Source organism: Mirounga leonina, unplaced genomic scaffold (genome assembly GCF_011800145.1).
Source record: "Mirounga leonina isolate KUSES-001 unplaced genomic scaffold, KU_Mleo_1.0 Mir_454, whole genome shotgun sequence".
NCBI classification, from domain to species: Eukaryota; Metazoa; Chordata; class Mammalia; order Carnivora; family Phocidae; genus Mirounga; species Mirounga leonina.
The window spans coordinates 6,336,687-6,351,580 of record NW_023270763.1 but is presented as its reverse complement, the minus strand read 5'-3'; the positions used below and the strand labels follow the sequence as shown (position 1 = coordinate 6,351,580).

The window sequence follows — 14,894 nt, the reverse complement described above, 5'->3', positions numbered from 1 at the left end:
AAAAAAAAAAAAAAAAAAAAAAAAACCCCAGCAAGGTTGTTTTCAAATATTTCAGAATAATGGTAATGAAAGCTAACATTTGCTGAGTGCTACAATGGACCAGGACTATAAGGGTTTTACGATTTTATGGCATATAATCCTAACAATGACCTTTTGAGGTAGATATTATTACTAATCTTTTTTTTTTTTTTACAGAGTGAGAAGTTATAATTCTTATTCCATCAAGAAAACTTGAATTTTAATTTATTTTTTTATATATTTTTTTAAGATTTATTTGTTTACTTGACAGAGAGAGAGAGAGAGAGAGAGACAGCGAGAGCAGGAACACAAGCAGGGGGAGTGGGAGAGGGAGAAGCAGGCTTCCCGCTGAGCAGGGAGCCTGATGTGGGGCTCGATCCCAGGACCCTGGCTCAACCAACTAAGCCACCCAGGCGCCCCGAATTTTAATTTCTTAAAACTCTTTTACCTTAATTTTCTTCCTAAAAAGACATCTTAATAGTAGAAACAAACATATAATAAAAAAGAATCGTTTTTTCCTCCCCCATTTAAGTAGGCAGGTAATCTCTGTCATCACAGGATTTCTTTTTCTCTTTTACTCACATCTGCTTACGCCCACACATTTTATTCTTACTAAAATTCTCTCCCAACCAACAAGTCAAAAAAGCACATGGTTTTCTTTTTCCAGGGGTGAATTTGAAAATAAATAAATAAATAAATAAATAAATAAGATTAGCCCAATGAACCTCTTTAGTTCTATTAACAATTGCCCTTTTCCTGATACGGCGATTACATAGGTTGTCACACCAATGGGTTTACAGATTTGCTTTTTCCCTCTTTCCCCACCTCCTTCCCATGTACATGACAAGCTTTCTGTTGATTCTCTTGGGTTATTTGTGTATCTGACAGAAGACCATGCTTTTTGCTCAATGCTCTGCCCAGCTGGTTAGTAATACAATGGTGGGGGGCAGGGGAGACAAAAACAAATCAGGCAGATTTGGTGCTTTAAAGATTCAGGCTCTTCAACCTCACTGCTGCCCTGTTGGCATTCTATGTTCCTACAGCTGGCTCCTTTCCCCACTCATTTTTCTCATCAGCTATGTCAAAATATCTCCACTATGGCTTCCAAGATATATCACTGTTATTTTAAAATTCCACTAGTGTATGGCATGTTACCATGTTTTGCAAAAACGTGTGTATACAGAATATGCCTAGAGATACAATCCAGAAATTGGTAATAGTAAACAGAAGATTGAGAAGCAGGGTAGGTGACTCAGTTTTCACTTTATACCCCTTTATACTATTTGAATATGTTTCACTATGTGCATGTACAAGGTTCTCCAATGTATTCGAACCTCTTCTCTGCCACCTACTTCATCACCTGCTCATTCTCAACAGGTGACTGTCTCCTATTTGAAGGAAAGGCAAAGCTCCTTGAACATCCTACAGACCAACCAAAAACTTGTTGCCAGCCTTCCTCTGTCATCCTCCCCTCGCCTCATGGTGGAAGAGCTGTCTCTCTGACCAAGGCCAAGCCTCCCTCCCGGACCCCCGACCTCCCCATGCCATCCTGTTTTTGAGGGATCACCCTCATCAATGATCTCCTCTTCCTTGCCCCAACATTTCAAACTCACTCTTTACTAGTTCTTTTCCAGTAGCATTTAAGTATGCTTAAAACTCTCCCACTGAAAAGGAGAACGTACAGAGGTGCCTGGGTGGCTCAGTCGGTTAAGCATCCGACTCTTAATTTTGGCTCAGGTCATGATCTCAGGGTTGTGAGATCAAGCCCCATGTCGGACGCCATGCTCAGCGGGAAGTCAGCTGGAGATTCTCTCTCTCCCTCTCCCTTTGCCCGCCCCCCAATAAAAAAGAATAGAAAGAAAAAGAGAACATACAAAACCCCAATCTATCCATCTAAGCTATGTACCCTTATAGTGATAAGCCCCCTTTCTCATTTCCTTCACAATGTTCTTGAAAGTGTATCTGCGATAGCTTTCTCAAATTCCTCTCCTTTGCAATCTTCAAAGAAACTGTCTCTTGTTCCCCAACGTCCCGGACACTCCACTGAAATGGCTGTCTCCAGGATACATCTGTTTTTTTAAAATCTCATTTCTGAATCTGATGGATACTTTTAAAATACTGACCTTCTCTCTCTCTTTTTTTAAATGATTTTATTTATTTAAGAGAGAGAGCATGAGCAGGGGGAGGGGCAGAGGGATAGGGAGAGGGAGAGGGAGAAGCCCCACTGAGCAGGGAACCTGACAAAGGGCTCAATCCCAGGACCCCGGGATCATGTCCCAAAGGCAGGAACAAAGGCAGACATTTAACCAACTGAGCCACCCAGATGCCCCAAATCCTGACCTACTCAATGCTATTAGGAACACACAGGCATACAAATACCTAATGTGGCCTTCCCAGAGAAGTTAAGGGGCAGAAATCATCAAATGTGTTCTTAATGTAGGAGTACACTAGAGTTGTAAAGAGATTGTAATGAACAGATGGATTTTTTTAAAAATTGGAAAGGACAAATTTAAAACTGCTTGGAAAACAGTATAAAAAAGAACTGTGCCAAGTTCTGAAAGCCTGAAACCCATTAAATGCCTGCAAAGTAATTGAAAAAAAGAAAATACTACCAGGCTCAAATTAGACAAGTGAGGTATTTGAAATTCATTTAAAAAAAGAATGAAATGTTTGCTACGGTGCTGAGATTTTTATAATTTGCTCTAGGCACATAATCGAGTATGTGTTCCCAGGATAATTTAGAAACAGGTTCAAAATCTCATTTGGGGCACAAAATTCAAGAAGGGATGAGGACATGTAAAATGGAGATAGCAAGGCGAACGTCATGAAATAAGCACCCATGATCTGAGAATGGAGATGGAGTGAACAACCAGCCACCCACGCACTGGGGAAAAGGCAGATCCTCTGATAACACAGTTGCCCCTTGAATAACATGAGTTTGAACTGCGCAGGTCCACTGACACACCGATTTCTTTCGATACATACAGCCCTGTAAATGCAGTTCTTCTTCCTTACTATTTTATTTTATTTTATTTTATTTTTTTAAGATTTTATTTATTTATTTGAGAGAGAGAGAAAGCATGAGGTGGGGAGGGTCAGAGGGAGAAGCAGACTCCTCGCTGAGCAAGGAGCCCGATGCGGAACTCGATCCCGGGACTCCAGGATCATGACCTGAGCCGAAGGCAGTCGCTTAACCAACTGAGCCACCCAGGTGCCCTTCCTTACTATTTTAATAGCACTTCCTTTTCTCTAGCTTACTTTCATGTAGGAACACAGTACAGGACACATATACAAACTATGTGTTAATCGGCTTTATGATTTTTCTAAATTTTTTAATTTATTATTTATTTATTTTTTTTTTTAATTAAAAAAATTTTGGGGGGGGGCTCTATGTTACTGGAAGGCTTCAGGTCAACAGCAGGCTAGGAGTAGTTAAGTTTTGGGGGAGTCAAAAGTTATACACAGAATTTCGACTGCGTGGGGGGGTCGGCACCTCTGGCCCCATGTTGTTCGAGGGTCAAATGTACTCTAATAAACAGTTATTCAGTGGAGGTCTGAGATGCTTTCACAAGTGAGAATTATTCAGTTAAGAAGTATTCAATTTGTCAGGGCGCCTGGGTGGCTCAGTTGTTAAGCGTCTGCCTTTGGCTCAGGTCATGGTCCCAGGGTCCTGGGATTGAGCCCCACATCGGGCTCCCTGCTCCGCGGGAAGCCTGCTTCTCCCTCTCCTACTCCCCCTGCTTGTGTTCCTCTCTCGCTATGTCTCTATCTGTCAAATACATAAATAAAATCTTTAAAAAAAAATAATTATTCGGGAGCCTGGGTGGCTCAGTCGGTCAGGCGACTGCCTTCGGCTCAGGTCGTGATCCCAGGGTCCTGGGATCAAGTCCCGCATCGGGCTCCCTGCTCTGCGGGGAGCCTGCTTCTCCCTCTCTCACTCCCCCTGCTTGTGTTCCCTCTCTCGCTGTGTCTCTCTCTGTCAAATAAATAAATAAAATCTTTGAAAAAAAAAAATTATTCAACTTGTCAAGGAACAGAATCCAATAACTACTACAAATCTGTTAAAACCCAAGCCTTTTAGTTCTGAGCTCTTTTATCTTAAAGCACTAAAACGAGAGCATTTGCTGGATTGCAAATACTATCCCCCAAGTATTATCAAGACGTCAAACATACCCTGATGATGACGGAAATTATCAGAATAAGCTGAATAAGAAAAAAAAAAAGGAATGTCAAGGAATGTCAATTTACTCTTTCACAGAAAAAAAAATAAGCAGTCACAGTAATTAAGTCACATACATGCTTTTATCCGATGTGCCAGAAATACTTTTTATAACAAAATTAAGATGTCCTAATCCAAGCACAGATGAAATCATTCTTACCCATGGAAGTAATACTCCCATAATTCTCCTTCCTGTCATCCCTATAGAGGGACTTCTGGGACTGGTCCAAATGTCCCCATTCCTCCAGGATGAAGGATACAGCCACATCAGCCACATCTTCAATTTTCACCAACTTCTGAAACACGAGATTGCCACTAAATTTCCATTCCCTAGGTTCAAATTTGGAGTGAGGGGAAGAATTGGGAGCACGAAGGGAAAAAACAGAGGGAGGGTCTGTGCTGCAAAGAGGAGAGGGGAGCACTGGGTAGAAGGGAAAGCGACATTCAAGTAGGAACCCCAGGAGGGCCCGGGCTGCAGCGAGAGACAGAACTCCTAATGGAGATTCAGGATCAGGGCAGCTACTTGTCCAAGAACAGACGTGGGTCCTCACTGCGGGCATGGGACGCTGGCTCACCTGGGACCCAGCCGAGAGAAGTGAGGCTGTCAGCTCCTGGCTGTCCTTCAGGGGAAGGGAAGGAACTTGGAGAGCAGGTAGGGCTGAGGGGGGAGAAAAAGAGGTGTCAGTGAGAATCTTTGCCCAGTTCCGATTGCCATCATGTTCTACTTTCACTCAAGAATCCACGATGGCGCCTTGCTATGGCAAGGCCAAATTTTTCTGCTCGGCTCTCAAGGCCCTTCACGTTGTGACTCCTCCCCCACCTAACTACACTCACTCTTCCCCCCGAAAAACTAGACTCCCTGCTTTGGTCAGGCTAATCCCTGCCAGTAATCTCAAGACTGTGCCAGTCCCCTGTAAAGGATGCAATCTGCTCCGCCAAGATCAAATCTAGTCATCTCAAAGATTAACCAGTCCCATAGCTTCCATGAAGCTGAAGCGCTACCAAGAGCCCAGGGCTTCTCAAACTTTAATGCGCACACAGATCACGTGGAGGGCTTGGTTCAGGGCAGATATGGCTCAGCAGGTCTGTGGTGGCCCCCATATTCTGCACCTCTAACAAAGCCAGGTGATTCTGGTGCTGCTCCTTGAGCCACCCTTTGACTAGCAAGGTCTTAGTCCACATTCTCTTCCTTCTAGAAGCTAGTATGGTTGATGGAGAGTCAGGCAATTAGTAATGCACTAAGTCTACATTGTGTGTTATAAGAACAGGCAGATAAAGCAATTCTTGCCTTCCAAAAACTTCACTGTCTAGTGGGGAGAGCAGACATGTGAGCCTCACTTACTTCCAGCACAGGGTAAGGGTAATATACTTGAAATTCACCCAAGTTCCCACAAGAGCATGGAAACAGGGGAACCTCCAGGGCAGAGAGGGGGAAGGTGGGAGCATCAGGAAAGCCTTTCCACAGGAAGTGACTCTGGTCAGTAGGGTTGGGGTGGGTTGGGGGGATGAGGGTGCTCTCTGGGCAGAGTGAATTGCATGTGCAACGCCTGCAGGGTCTGATCTCTAGATGTTGGTGACCTTCTGACCCCTGCTGTGTCACCTCTGCTTGTTCTTTGTGCGAGACTGGTGGTGCATACGATCTCATTGTCTATATATGCCCTGATCTGGACAGATCCACCTGGTATTAATCTTTAACCTGACAGTTTAGGATGTTGCTATGGTTTCCCTGGTCCTAAAGATGTATGTTGTTATGCAGCTTGCTTCTGTCCAAGGACTAGCATGTAATCAGCAATGACACAAAAAGAAAGAGATCATGGTTAGAGACGAAAGCCAGAAACAGAGATGGCAGCTGAAACCAGGAGTGTGGCTACAGAGTCAAAACAGGACTCAAAGAAAGGGACGGAATGTAGTCTGTACTTAAACAGTGATTTTGATTTTGAGTATAGACTACATTCCAATTACAACTGGAATAATTATAATAATTACACTCCAAACAATACCACTTATTTTATGACGTTCCTGTAAAACCTTTTGTTTCTTTAGCTTTTCAGCAAATGACTTCACCCTTCTCACGCTGGAATTAGTCCCAGAGACAGAAAACCAGCCTTCGGTGCTATCAAAGGCAGGAGGAATGCAGCCTTCCCCAGTGCACAGAAATCAAAAACTGAAACAAACACAAAACAAACCTCGTAATTTTGCTGGAAGAAAGAAACTGGCTGGGTCTAGCTAACAGGGCAGAGAAGAGAAGCAGCACCTAGGGACAGAAGGAAGAGCAGCCTGGCATGATGAGACTCTGGCAGTGGCGGGAAGAGGACAGGAGTCTGCACTTGGGGGGGCCTGCAGGAAAGGCAAAAGCAGCACAGCTCGGACTGGGGTAAAAGGATGAATGCAGAGCTGGATTGCTGGGGTTAGAATCCCAGCTCAGTCACTGACAGCTCCGTGACCTTGAATGAATTACCTAACCTGACTAGGCCTCAGCTTCTTAATTTCTAACATGAGGATAACAGTAGTACCTATTCTATTGGGTCTGTGTGGACATTAACCCTTGCTATGCCAACTAAGTATATTAGACACAATTTGGGGTTTGGCGTTTCTTTTTTAAACAGTGTTAACTCGGGGCACCTGGCCCCAAGTCATTAAGTGTCTGCCTTTGGCTTGGGTCGTGATCCCGGGGTCCTGGGATCGAGCCCCACGTCGGGCTCCCTGCTCCGCGGGAAGCCTGCTTCTCCCTCTCCCACTCCCCCTGCTTATGTTCCTGCTCTCGCTATATCTCTCTCTGTCAAATAAATAAATAAAAATTTTAAAAACAAAAAATAAATAAACAGTGTTAGCTATTTTTTTTTTAGTGTTAACTATTTTTAAAGGCTGGAATTACATGACTTTTATCCCTTTAGAGGTCTTCTGAAGAAGAAAATTTATTTTAGTATTATTAAAAAATAGAATACGACTCATTCTGTCTTGTAATTTCTATATGGATCCACTGGCCTCTTCTACACATGTAGGGTACATTTTGAGATCTGAGTGATCTTATTTTTCCTGTATCATAAAACATTTTCCTAATTCATCATCCTAGGAATTACCACATATTTACCAATCATTACTCATTAATTATTCCCAATGATAGCAGAAAAAACTAAAATAGTAAGAAAACAGGAGAATAAAGGAAATACTTAGGATGATGATGTAAGAGTGAAATAATCATCATTCTTCACTAGTCTCCAAGTATTAAATTCATTGCCCAGAGTTCTGCAGCATCTTCAAGAAGGTATAAGACTATCGATACCTGCTTTTAGCTTTCATTGAGCATCGCTGTGAATTCAGAATTTTTCATTTTCCACCCCATCAGCAAAGAGAAAAAAATTTGCAGCAAAAGACACTTCACTATTACTAGATGAGTAAGAAGACGACAGGAAGAGACAGAGCAGTGTATTCTACACGATAATGCTGAAACTGAAGCCAAAGGGCAAATCTTTGAAGGAGTCTACAAACAATATCAGAGGTAAATTTTCTCAAACACAAGAATCAGCGATAAACACTCTATTTCTAATTTCAAAAAGGAAATACGACATTCTCATCCACTGAATTATTCAACAGGAAGGACTTCATGCGGCAAGATTTTGCAACAAGATTCTGGACCATCCCATTTTGTGAAAGGGACAGTATTCATTTTTCTAAAGGGAACAGGGACAGTACTGTGTAACGGTATTCTTTAATTTTTTTACAATGTTTCTATTATCAAAATGTACTTGATATAAAGAGGTTCTTATTAAAATTTCCTTGAGAATTATTTTTTATTATCCTTTGTTTCTTCTGTAAATTATTCATAAATAACATATACATGATAATATATATAAAATAAAATAAATAATATAATAAATTAAATAAAATAGTAAATATATATACATAAAATAAAGGATCCCTTGGCCCCGGGTGATAAACAGCAAAGACTATTTTTTCTGGTACACTGAGGGTTTAATGAATTCCTACAAATAAAGCACTTGGGACACTTGCCGACACCCAGTAAACTCTACCTAAGTAACACTTCTGTTATTATTACCACTGTGAAAGGAAAGCTGGAGAAGGTCAGAGCCGTGGGGCATGTGAAATGGAAGGCCTGACCCCTAAGGGGAGAACAGAAGCAAGCCTGGGGCCGAACCTGGAACACGGGTTCTCCACACTCTGAAATCCCCAAGCTCTCAATACCAAAGGCCTTCCTCTCATTAAGTTACACATTGAACTAATTTGACAGCAAAACCTGACCAGAACCGATGGGAAGCTCTTTAAAGTTTTTATTTAATCCACTCACCGTAAAGCTGCATACATTTCACTAATGTGTGTCACTGTGGAGTCCCACCTCAAATCCTGCTGGTACTGTATTATATGGTATATAAATCATATTCCCTTAATAAATCTGAAAATTTCAGGGCGCTTGGGTGGCTCAGTTGGTTAAGCGACTGCCTTCGGCTCAGGTCATGATCTTGGAGTCCCTGGATCGAGTCCCACATCGGGCTCCCTGCTCGGCAGGGAGCCTGCTTCTGCCTCTGACCCTCCCCCCTTTCATGTGCTCTCTCTCTCGTTCTCTCTGTCTCAAAAAATAAATAAATAAATAATCTTTTAAATAAATAAATAAATAAATAAATAAATAAATAAATCTGAAAATTTCTGAATCCTAAGATATATCTGATAGCGAGAGTTTCTGATTAGGGTTAAAGACCTGGGGACATGTGCGTCATAAATAAGATACACAGCAGCTCACTTTCACCCTTCATGTGTCTAATACACGTTAATAAGGTTGAGAGGGGGGTGGGGGAGGAGAGAGAGAGAGAACAGTTGCTCTAAAGGTCACTGCGAGGCACTGCTTGAAATAAGATTTCAAGGTGAACGACTGGCAGCCCGAAATGAGTGCAATCGGGAACTGGAGAGCTGCTCTTGCACAAGCGTAAGACAACAAAATCGACGAGGTGGAGCCGGAAAGCGGTCATAAAACAAGTGCGACACTTGCGTAAAGGACTCCTGTAGATCTTCTGACAGTCCCTGCACTGAGAGCTGTCGTCGTCACGACAGCTTTCCCACGGAACTACAGTGCACAGCCTAGCCATCCTACAAGCTGACCTCTCTCTGAATGCCAGGGACTGGATGCCAGGTCCCAGCCCTTCCCAAGCTCCCGATCCTGCTGACTGCAGAGTGGCTGCCCAGCCCGAAGTCTCTCTCACACAGATACCGCTTACCCACGTGGCCAGGGCGCCCACTTCTAGCCACATCTGTTCCACCGAATCACACGTCCTCACCATTTTCCTCCAGGAGATGAGGCTTCTGTGGCTCCTGTACAGACTGGGGGTCCACGGACGGGAGCTGGTGGCTGAGGGACTCCTGCACAACTCCAGGTGGCACCATCTTCTGAGGAAGCACTTCAGGACACACCACGATCTAACAAGCACAACCACACCAATCAGCACGTTGCAGGGAGGGCTATGGAAGAATCCAGTAAATTTCCATTCTTCTTCCATTCACTCTTTTGCCAAATATTTAATGTGCATCTACAATGAGCCAAGCAAACTGACTACACAGTGGCTTAATAAACACAGTTTCTTTCTAGGTGAAGAGGACTCCCATTAAACATATCCACGCACAAATACATAATTACAGACTGTTATACCTTAGAAAGGAGAAGAAAGCAGTGCCTTAAGACAGAACAGATGAAACTACTTGAGAGAGGGTGGCCAAGGCAGGCTTTTCTGAGGATGTGTCGCTTTAAGTAAACACCTAAAGGGCAAAAGAAGCCCGCCAGGAAAAAAGTCAGAAGTGTCCAGGGCAGAGAGAACGACATAAGCAAAGACTCTCAGGCAGAAACAGGTATCTGGTATAGTCGAGAAACCATAAGAAAGCCAGGGTAGGCCAAGTTTAGTGAAGGGGGAGAAAAGTGAGAAGGGAGGTTGCAAAGGTCAATATAGGACACAGGAAGCCATACTCAGTTCCTTAGCGTACCCCGTTCAAGTAGGACAGACCAACACCAAGACCAGAGCTAGTTCCTGTCTGACCTGCTAAGTACTCCATCTTTCTGTTCTGGGCTCTCACTCAATCCTAGGGGACACACAGTTACTCTGCCACAACCGCTCTCCACAATCTGTCTTTTCTGGAAGGTACTAGCTCAGCAGCATCCTAGCAGATACTAAGATCCTGCACTGAGAGAGAATTGCCATCCCCCTCTTCCCCTCCCTTATGTTTCAAAGCACTTTAAATTTTAACCCTCTTAGCACTGGCAGAACGTGGCACAGGAGTTACATCAACAGGTGGCTACAAAACAGTTGCGGCAAAGATCATTCTGCATGGAAATTTGTGTGTCCTTGTGGACCCGCTCAAGATAAGAGTTAAGATGATGCCAAGTATGTCAAAGGGCACATCGGCACCGAAAAGCAAAGCAGCCCTTGAGGTCCCCTGACAATAGGACAGAGAAACCAAGGAGGAGGGGTAAAGGATAAAGCCTGGGAAAAGGCCTGCCAGAGACAAAAACCACCTGGAGATAAAGCTGAGGAACAATGTCGGGGATATAGACGACAGGCAGAAAGGAAGGCAAACAAAGTGAGCTGTGAAGGCCCTTAAGAAAATCCCCTCTATGGGCCTCAAATCCCTGACTACCACTAAGAAATTATTATTTTCTGTGTCCCTTCCAAAGACGGGCTGCATATCACAATGAGAGAGGTACATGTACATAGCGGCTGTAAATCCTCTGTTTCAAAAACCCTTTCTGTTTTTAACTGTACTTTTGAATATTTATTACTATAAAAAAAGGAGGGACAAGTTTGTTTGTTAATGTCCCAAATTAGGCTTAAAAAAGGAATAACGAGATGTCACCATGAACCTTTACTTTCTGTCCTGATGGGAGGCAATAGAAAGGTTCAGACATTCCCATCTGGAGGACAATCATTCGGTATAGCCAAGGGTCTGGCTGAGGGTCAGCAGCAATTCCCTCTGCTGCCCCCTTGCCTCATGGAGTGAATTAAACCTCCTGAAGTTTAACCTCAGCTGAAGAGCCTGAGGATGTTCTGGAAGGCTGAAGTACCCCTTACCCAGAGATGAAGAATAATTGGACTGCGACCTTACAATGAAGTGCAATGGCTCTCAAGAATGAGGGACGGGCACCTGGGTGGCTCAGTCGGTTAAGCGTCTGACTCTGGCTCAGGTCATGATCCCAGGGTCCTGGGATCGAGCCCCATGTCAGGTTCCCCGCTCAGCGGGGAGTCGGCTTGTCCCTCCTCTTCCCCCTGCTCACGCTCTCTCGCTCAAATAAATAGAATCTTAAAAAAAAAAAAAAAAAAGAATGAGGGAAATTCTCCAACTAGCTTCAAACTCTTGTGACTCAAGGTCTCATGATTTTTGTTTCTTTGCTCAAAAAAAAAAAAAAAAAAAGGGTTAAGAGAGTGTGACCCTAGCAACAAGAAGGTAGAGGGTCAGGTTATAAATGAGAAGAAAAGACAAGAAGATATAACAACATAAAGGTATCGGTCCTCTTTAAATTAATACATGATTTACTGGATCCGCCCCCTACAAAAAAAAAAACTAACAGGATTTTTGGAGTGGTGAAAACTTTAAGTAAGCAATTCTAAAGTTCATAAGGAAAAAAGAAAATATTGAAAAAAATTTGGAAGGGGGAGGGGTAGCCCTATCAATACCAAAACCCTTTACAGAGCTCAAGTAATTCAGATACTGATACATTAGCAGGTAATAAGGTCAATAAAACAGAATAAAAAGACCATAAATAGACCCAAATACATGCAGAAATTTGGTATGTAATAAAGATGGCGTTTTAATCAGAGAGGGAAAAAAGGGGAAACTGGATAGACATCTGGGGAAAGAAAGTTATAACCATATCAAACACCATGCACCAAAAAAATAAATAAAAATAAAAAACTAAGAAGAGACTATTAGAAAATTTTCTTATAATATTGTAGTGGAGAAGGCCTTTCTAAGTATAGCACAAAACCCAGAAACCATAAATTAAAAAATAAATGGACTACATAAAGATTAAAAACCCTGCAAAACAAAAATCTGCATAAGCAAAGACAAACAACAAAGTGGAAAAATAAACTTGCAACTCAGATGACAGACACACTGCTTATTTTTTTCAAATAGGTAAATACTGTAAACAGGTAATTCACAAAAAAAGGTAGACACATAGGGCGCCTGGCTGGCTCACTCAGTGGAGCATATGACTCTTGATCTCAGGGTTGTGAGTTCAAGCCCCACACTGGGTGTGGAGCTTACTTTAAAAAAAAAAAAAAACAACAACAAAGGGTACACACATAGACCTTTAAAATACACACTGAGGTCAAACTCACTCATAATATGAGAAATGCATACTAAAATTGCACAGAAATGGAATATTGCATCTTTCAGATTAGCACTAACAAAAAGTTGGATAACATCACATTATCAGGCTGTGAGCAAAAAATTTCTCTCATACCCTGCAGTAGGGAGTAAAAACCGGTATAAGCTCTACAGAGGGCAAGCTGTCAACAGCTGTCAAAATTACAAATGCATATGGCCCCTGAGCCAACAATCTGACTTCTTCTAAGCACTTATTCTATAATTAATAACATATGTAAAAGACAATCATTGCAGCTTGTTATAGTAAAAGTTCAGAAACATCCTAAAGGAATGACTTAAATGGCTTTCAATGGGAGTTAAATTATGGTATATCCATCCACACAATGGAATATAACACAGTTTCAGAGAGTGAGGCAGCGTTGTTTGCACGGACATGGAACAAACCAAGATATGAGAAAAAAGCAAGAGGCAGAAGCGCACAGTGATTTAAAAACATTTGTGTTTTCTTAAAGCATGTCATCTACACGTATGCTTATATATAGAGAAGAAAGTCTATCTCTGTAAGGATATACAGGTATCAGGTAACAGTGGCTGCGTCTGAAGAGAACTAGGCAGCCGGGGAATTAGGGGCGGGAGGAAACTTACTTTTCATAACAACCTTATGCACCTTTTGAATTTTGTATCATGTCATTCAAAAAATAGAAACAGTAATTTTAAAAATAAATAAAATCGCTGACTGTCTTCTCCAGATTAACACACTGGATACTGCTTCTTTGCTGGAATGGCAGGAAATCTCCACAGTGTACCTAATCCCAGGAGAACAAAAGAATATGGATGAAGCACCAGAGCTCAAAGGATCTCACCCCTGCTCAGCAGCACCTAACTCTCTTCCTCTCCTTCCTCATTGCTCCAATGTGTCCCCTTTCGCTCACCTGTTGTCTGCGTTCCTCTAGTTCTCTCTGTATATTTTCTACCACAGCCACAGCCTCTTCTCCACTTTCTGGGTGATGTTCTCTCACCCAGGTCTGGAACTCTTCAGGGAGGATGGTCAGGAACTGCTCCAGCACCAGCAGCTCCAGGATCTGCTCCTTGGTGTGCAGCTCAGGCCTCAGCCACTCACAGCAGAGCACCCGGAGCTGGCTCAGGGCCTCCCGGGGGCCTGAGGCCTCATGGTACTGGAAGTGCCTGAAGCGCTGGTAGAAAGTCTCAAACACTGGAGGATTGTACTCCTGCATCCACGTGCAGTCTTCTTCTTCCACCTTCACTATTAGAAGGTCTTCTTGCTCCTGTGAAGTCTCAGCTGGAGGGTCTAAGTCTATAACTTCCCCAGACTCTGTCATTATCATTCCAACTCAGAGGGATGTCTCTCCAGGTTAGCTGTCACACAGATCAGATCTGTTTTCTGCTCTTTAAGATCTTCTGAAGGGCACTTCCATTAGTGTGCAACCTACTGATATATTGGAAATCATTATTAGCAAAGAGATGACAAAGAGGTCATCGGTACTAAAGACCACTCAACAGTGCAACTTACTTTAAAATACAGACTACAAGACAGCCGTCACTCCACCCATAAAATTACTAATAGAGAACATTTCCAACATTTAAAAAATGTAAAGAAGAGCAATAAAAATCTGACATCAGGCCTAACCGAATACAGTTTTAATGGTGAAGAACATTACATTTCATATAAGTAATAGGACAAGACTTACTACTAACTAGTCCAGACGCAGTCTCTGCTTTTCTCTACCACAAGCCAAACTTAAGTCAAAACAGGGGTTAAAAACATTACAATGGCCAAAACGGGTCCTGTCCTTCATGCCACAAGAGCATGACAGACCAAGAAGAGACTTCATTGGTCCCGAAGAGAAGCACAGTTATAAGTACAGATTTGGACCCGGATTCTTCAGAAGCGCCCCCGACCCCATAGTCACGGAAACCGGGCCGGTCAAGGTTAGACACAGGACCCCCGTCTGGACACAAAGCCCATCCTCTTTCCTCCAGGCACCAGTCCCGGGGAGCTCTCCTGGAGACCAAGCTCTCGCAGCCACGCTTGGGAAGACAGGTTTCTTCCCACAAACGGAGAGAAAACCGAAGCCGACACTTCGCAACACTTCCTCGCCGGAAGTAAGCGAGTCCGAGCTCTCCCCGTCCAACGGGGTCGAGCCATCAATCCCACCGCCAAGAGCACTTCCGAGTCCTCTCTAGGAATCCCGGAGGTCCTCGCCTCGCAGCGGGCGGGAACCTGCCCGCCCCAGACCCCGCCCCCGAGGAATTGTGGGCCAATCGGCGGGGAGTTGGCGTGCCTCCGGGACGCGGCTGTTCCCCGCCCACC

The 14,894-nt window shown here is 43.3% G+C and overlaps 1 protein-coding gene across 3 annotated transcripts in view; it reads right to left on the bottom strand.

The window, feature by feature from the left end:
* ZKSCAN5 (zinc finger with KRAB and SCAN domains 5) overlaps window positions 1-14,861 on the bottom strand; it is a 23,193-nt gene extending 8,332 nt beyond the window's left edge. Inside the window, exons 1-5 of one of the 3 annotated variants that reach the window (XM_034988430.1) lie at window positions 14,275-14,855; window positions 13,495-14,012; window positions 9,526-9,664; window positions 4,813-4,895; window positions 4,398-4,533 (exon numbers count right to left, since the gene is read on the bottom strand). In XM_034988430.1, the coding sequence (XP_034844321.1) occupies window positions 4,398-4,533; window positions 4,813-4,895; window positions 9,526-9,664; window positions 13,495-13,908 (772 nt within the window). In that variant the 5' untranslated portion in view covers window positions 13,909-14,012; window positions 14,275-14,855. Of the gene's footprint in view, window positions 1-4,397; window positions 4,534-4,812; window positions 4,896-9,525; window positions 9,665-13,494; window positions 14,013-14,274 lie in introns of all 3 variants that reach the window. The other 2 variants (XM_034988429.1, XM_034988427.1) reach the window with 2 other exon arrangements.
* Between the last annotated feature and the right edge of the window lie 33 nt (window positions 14,862-14,894).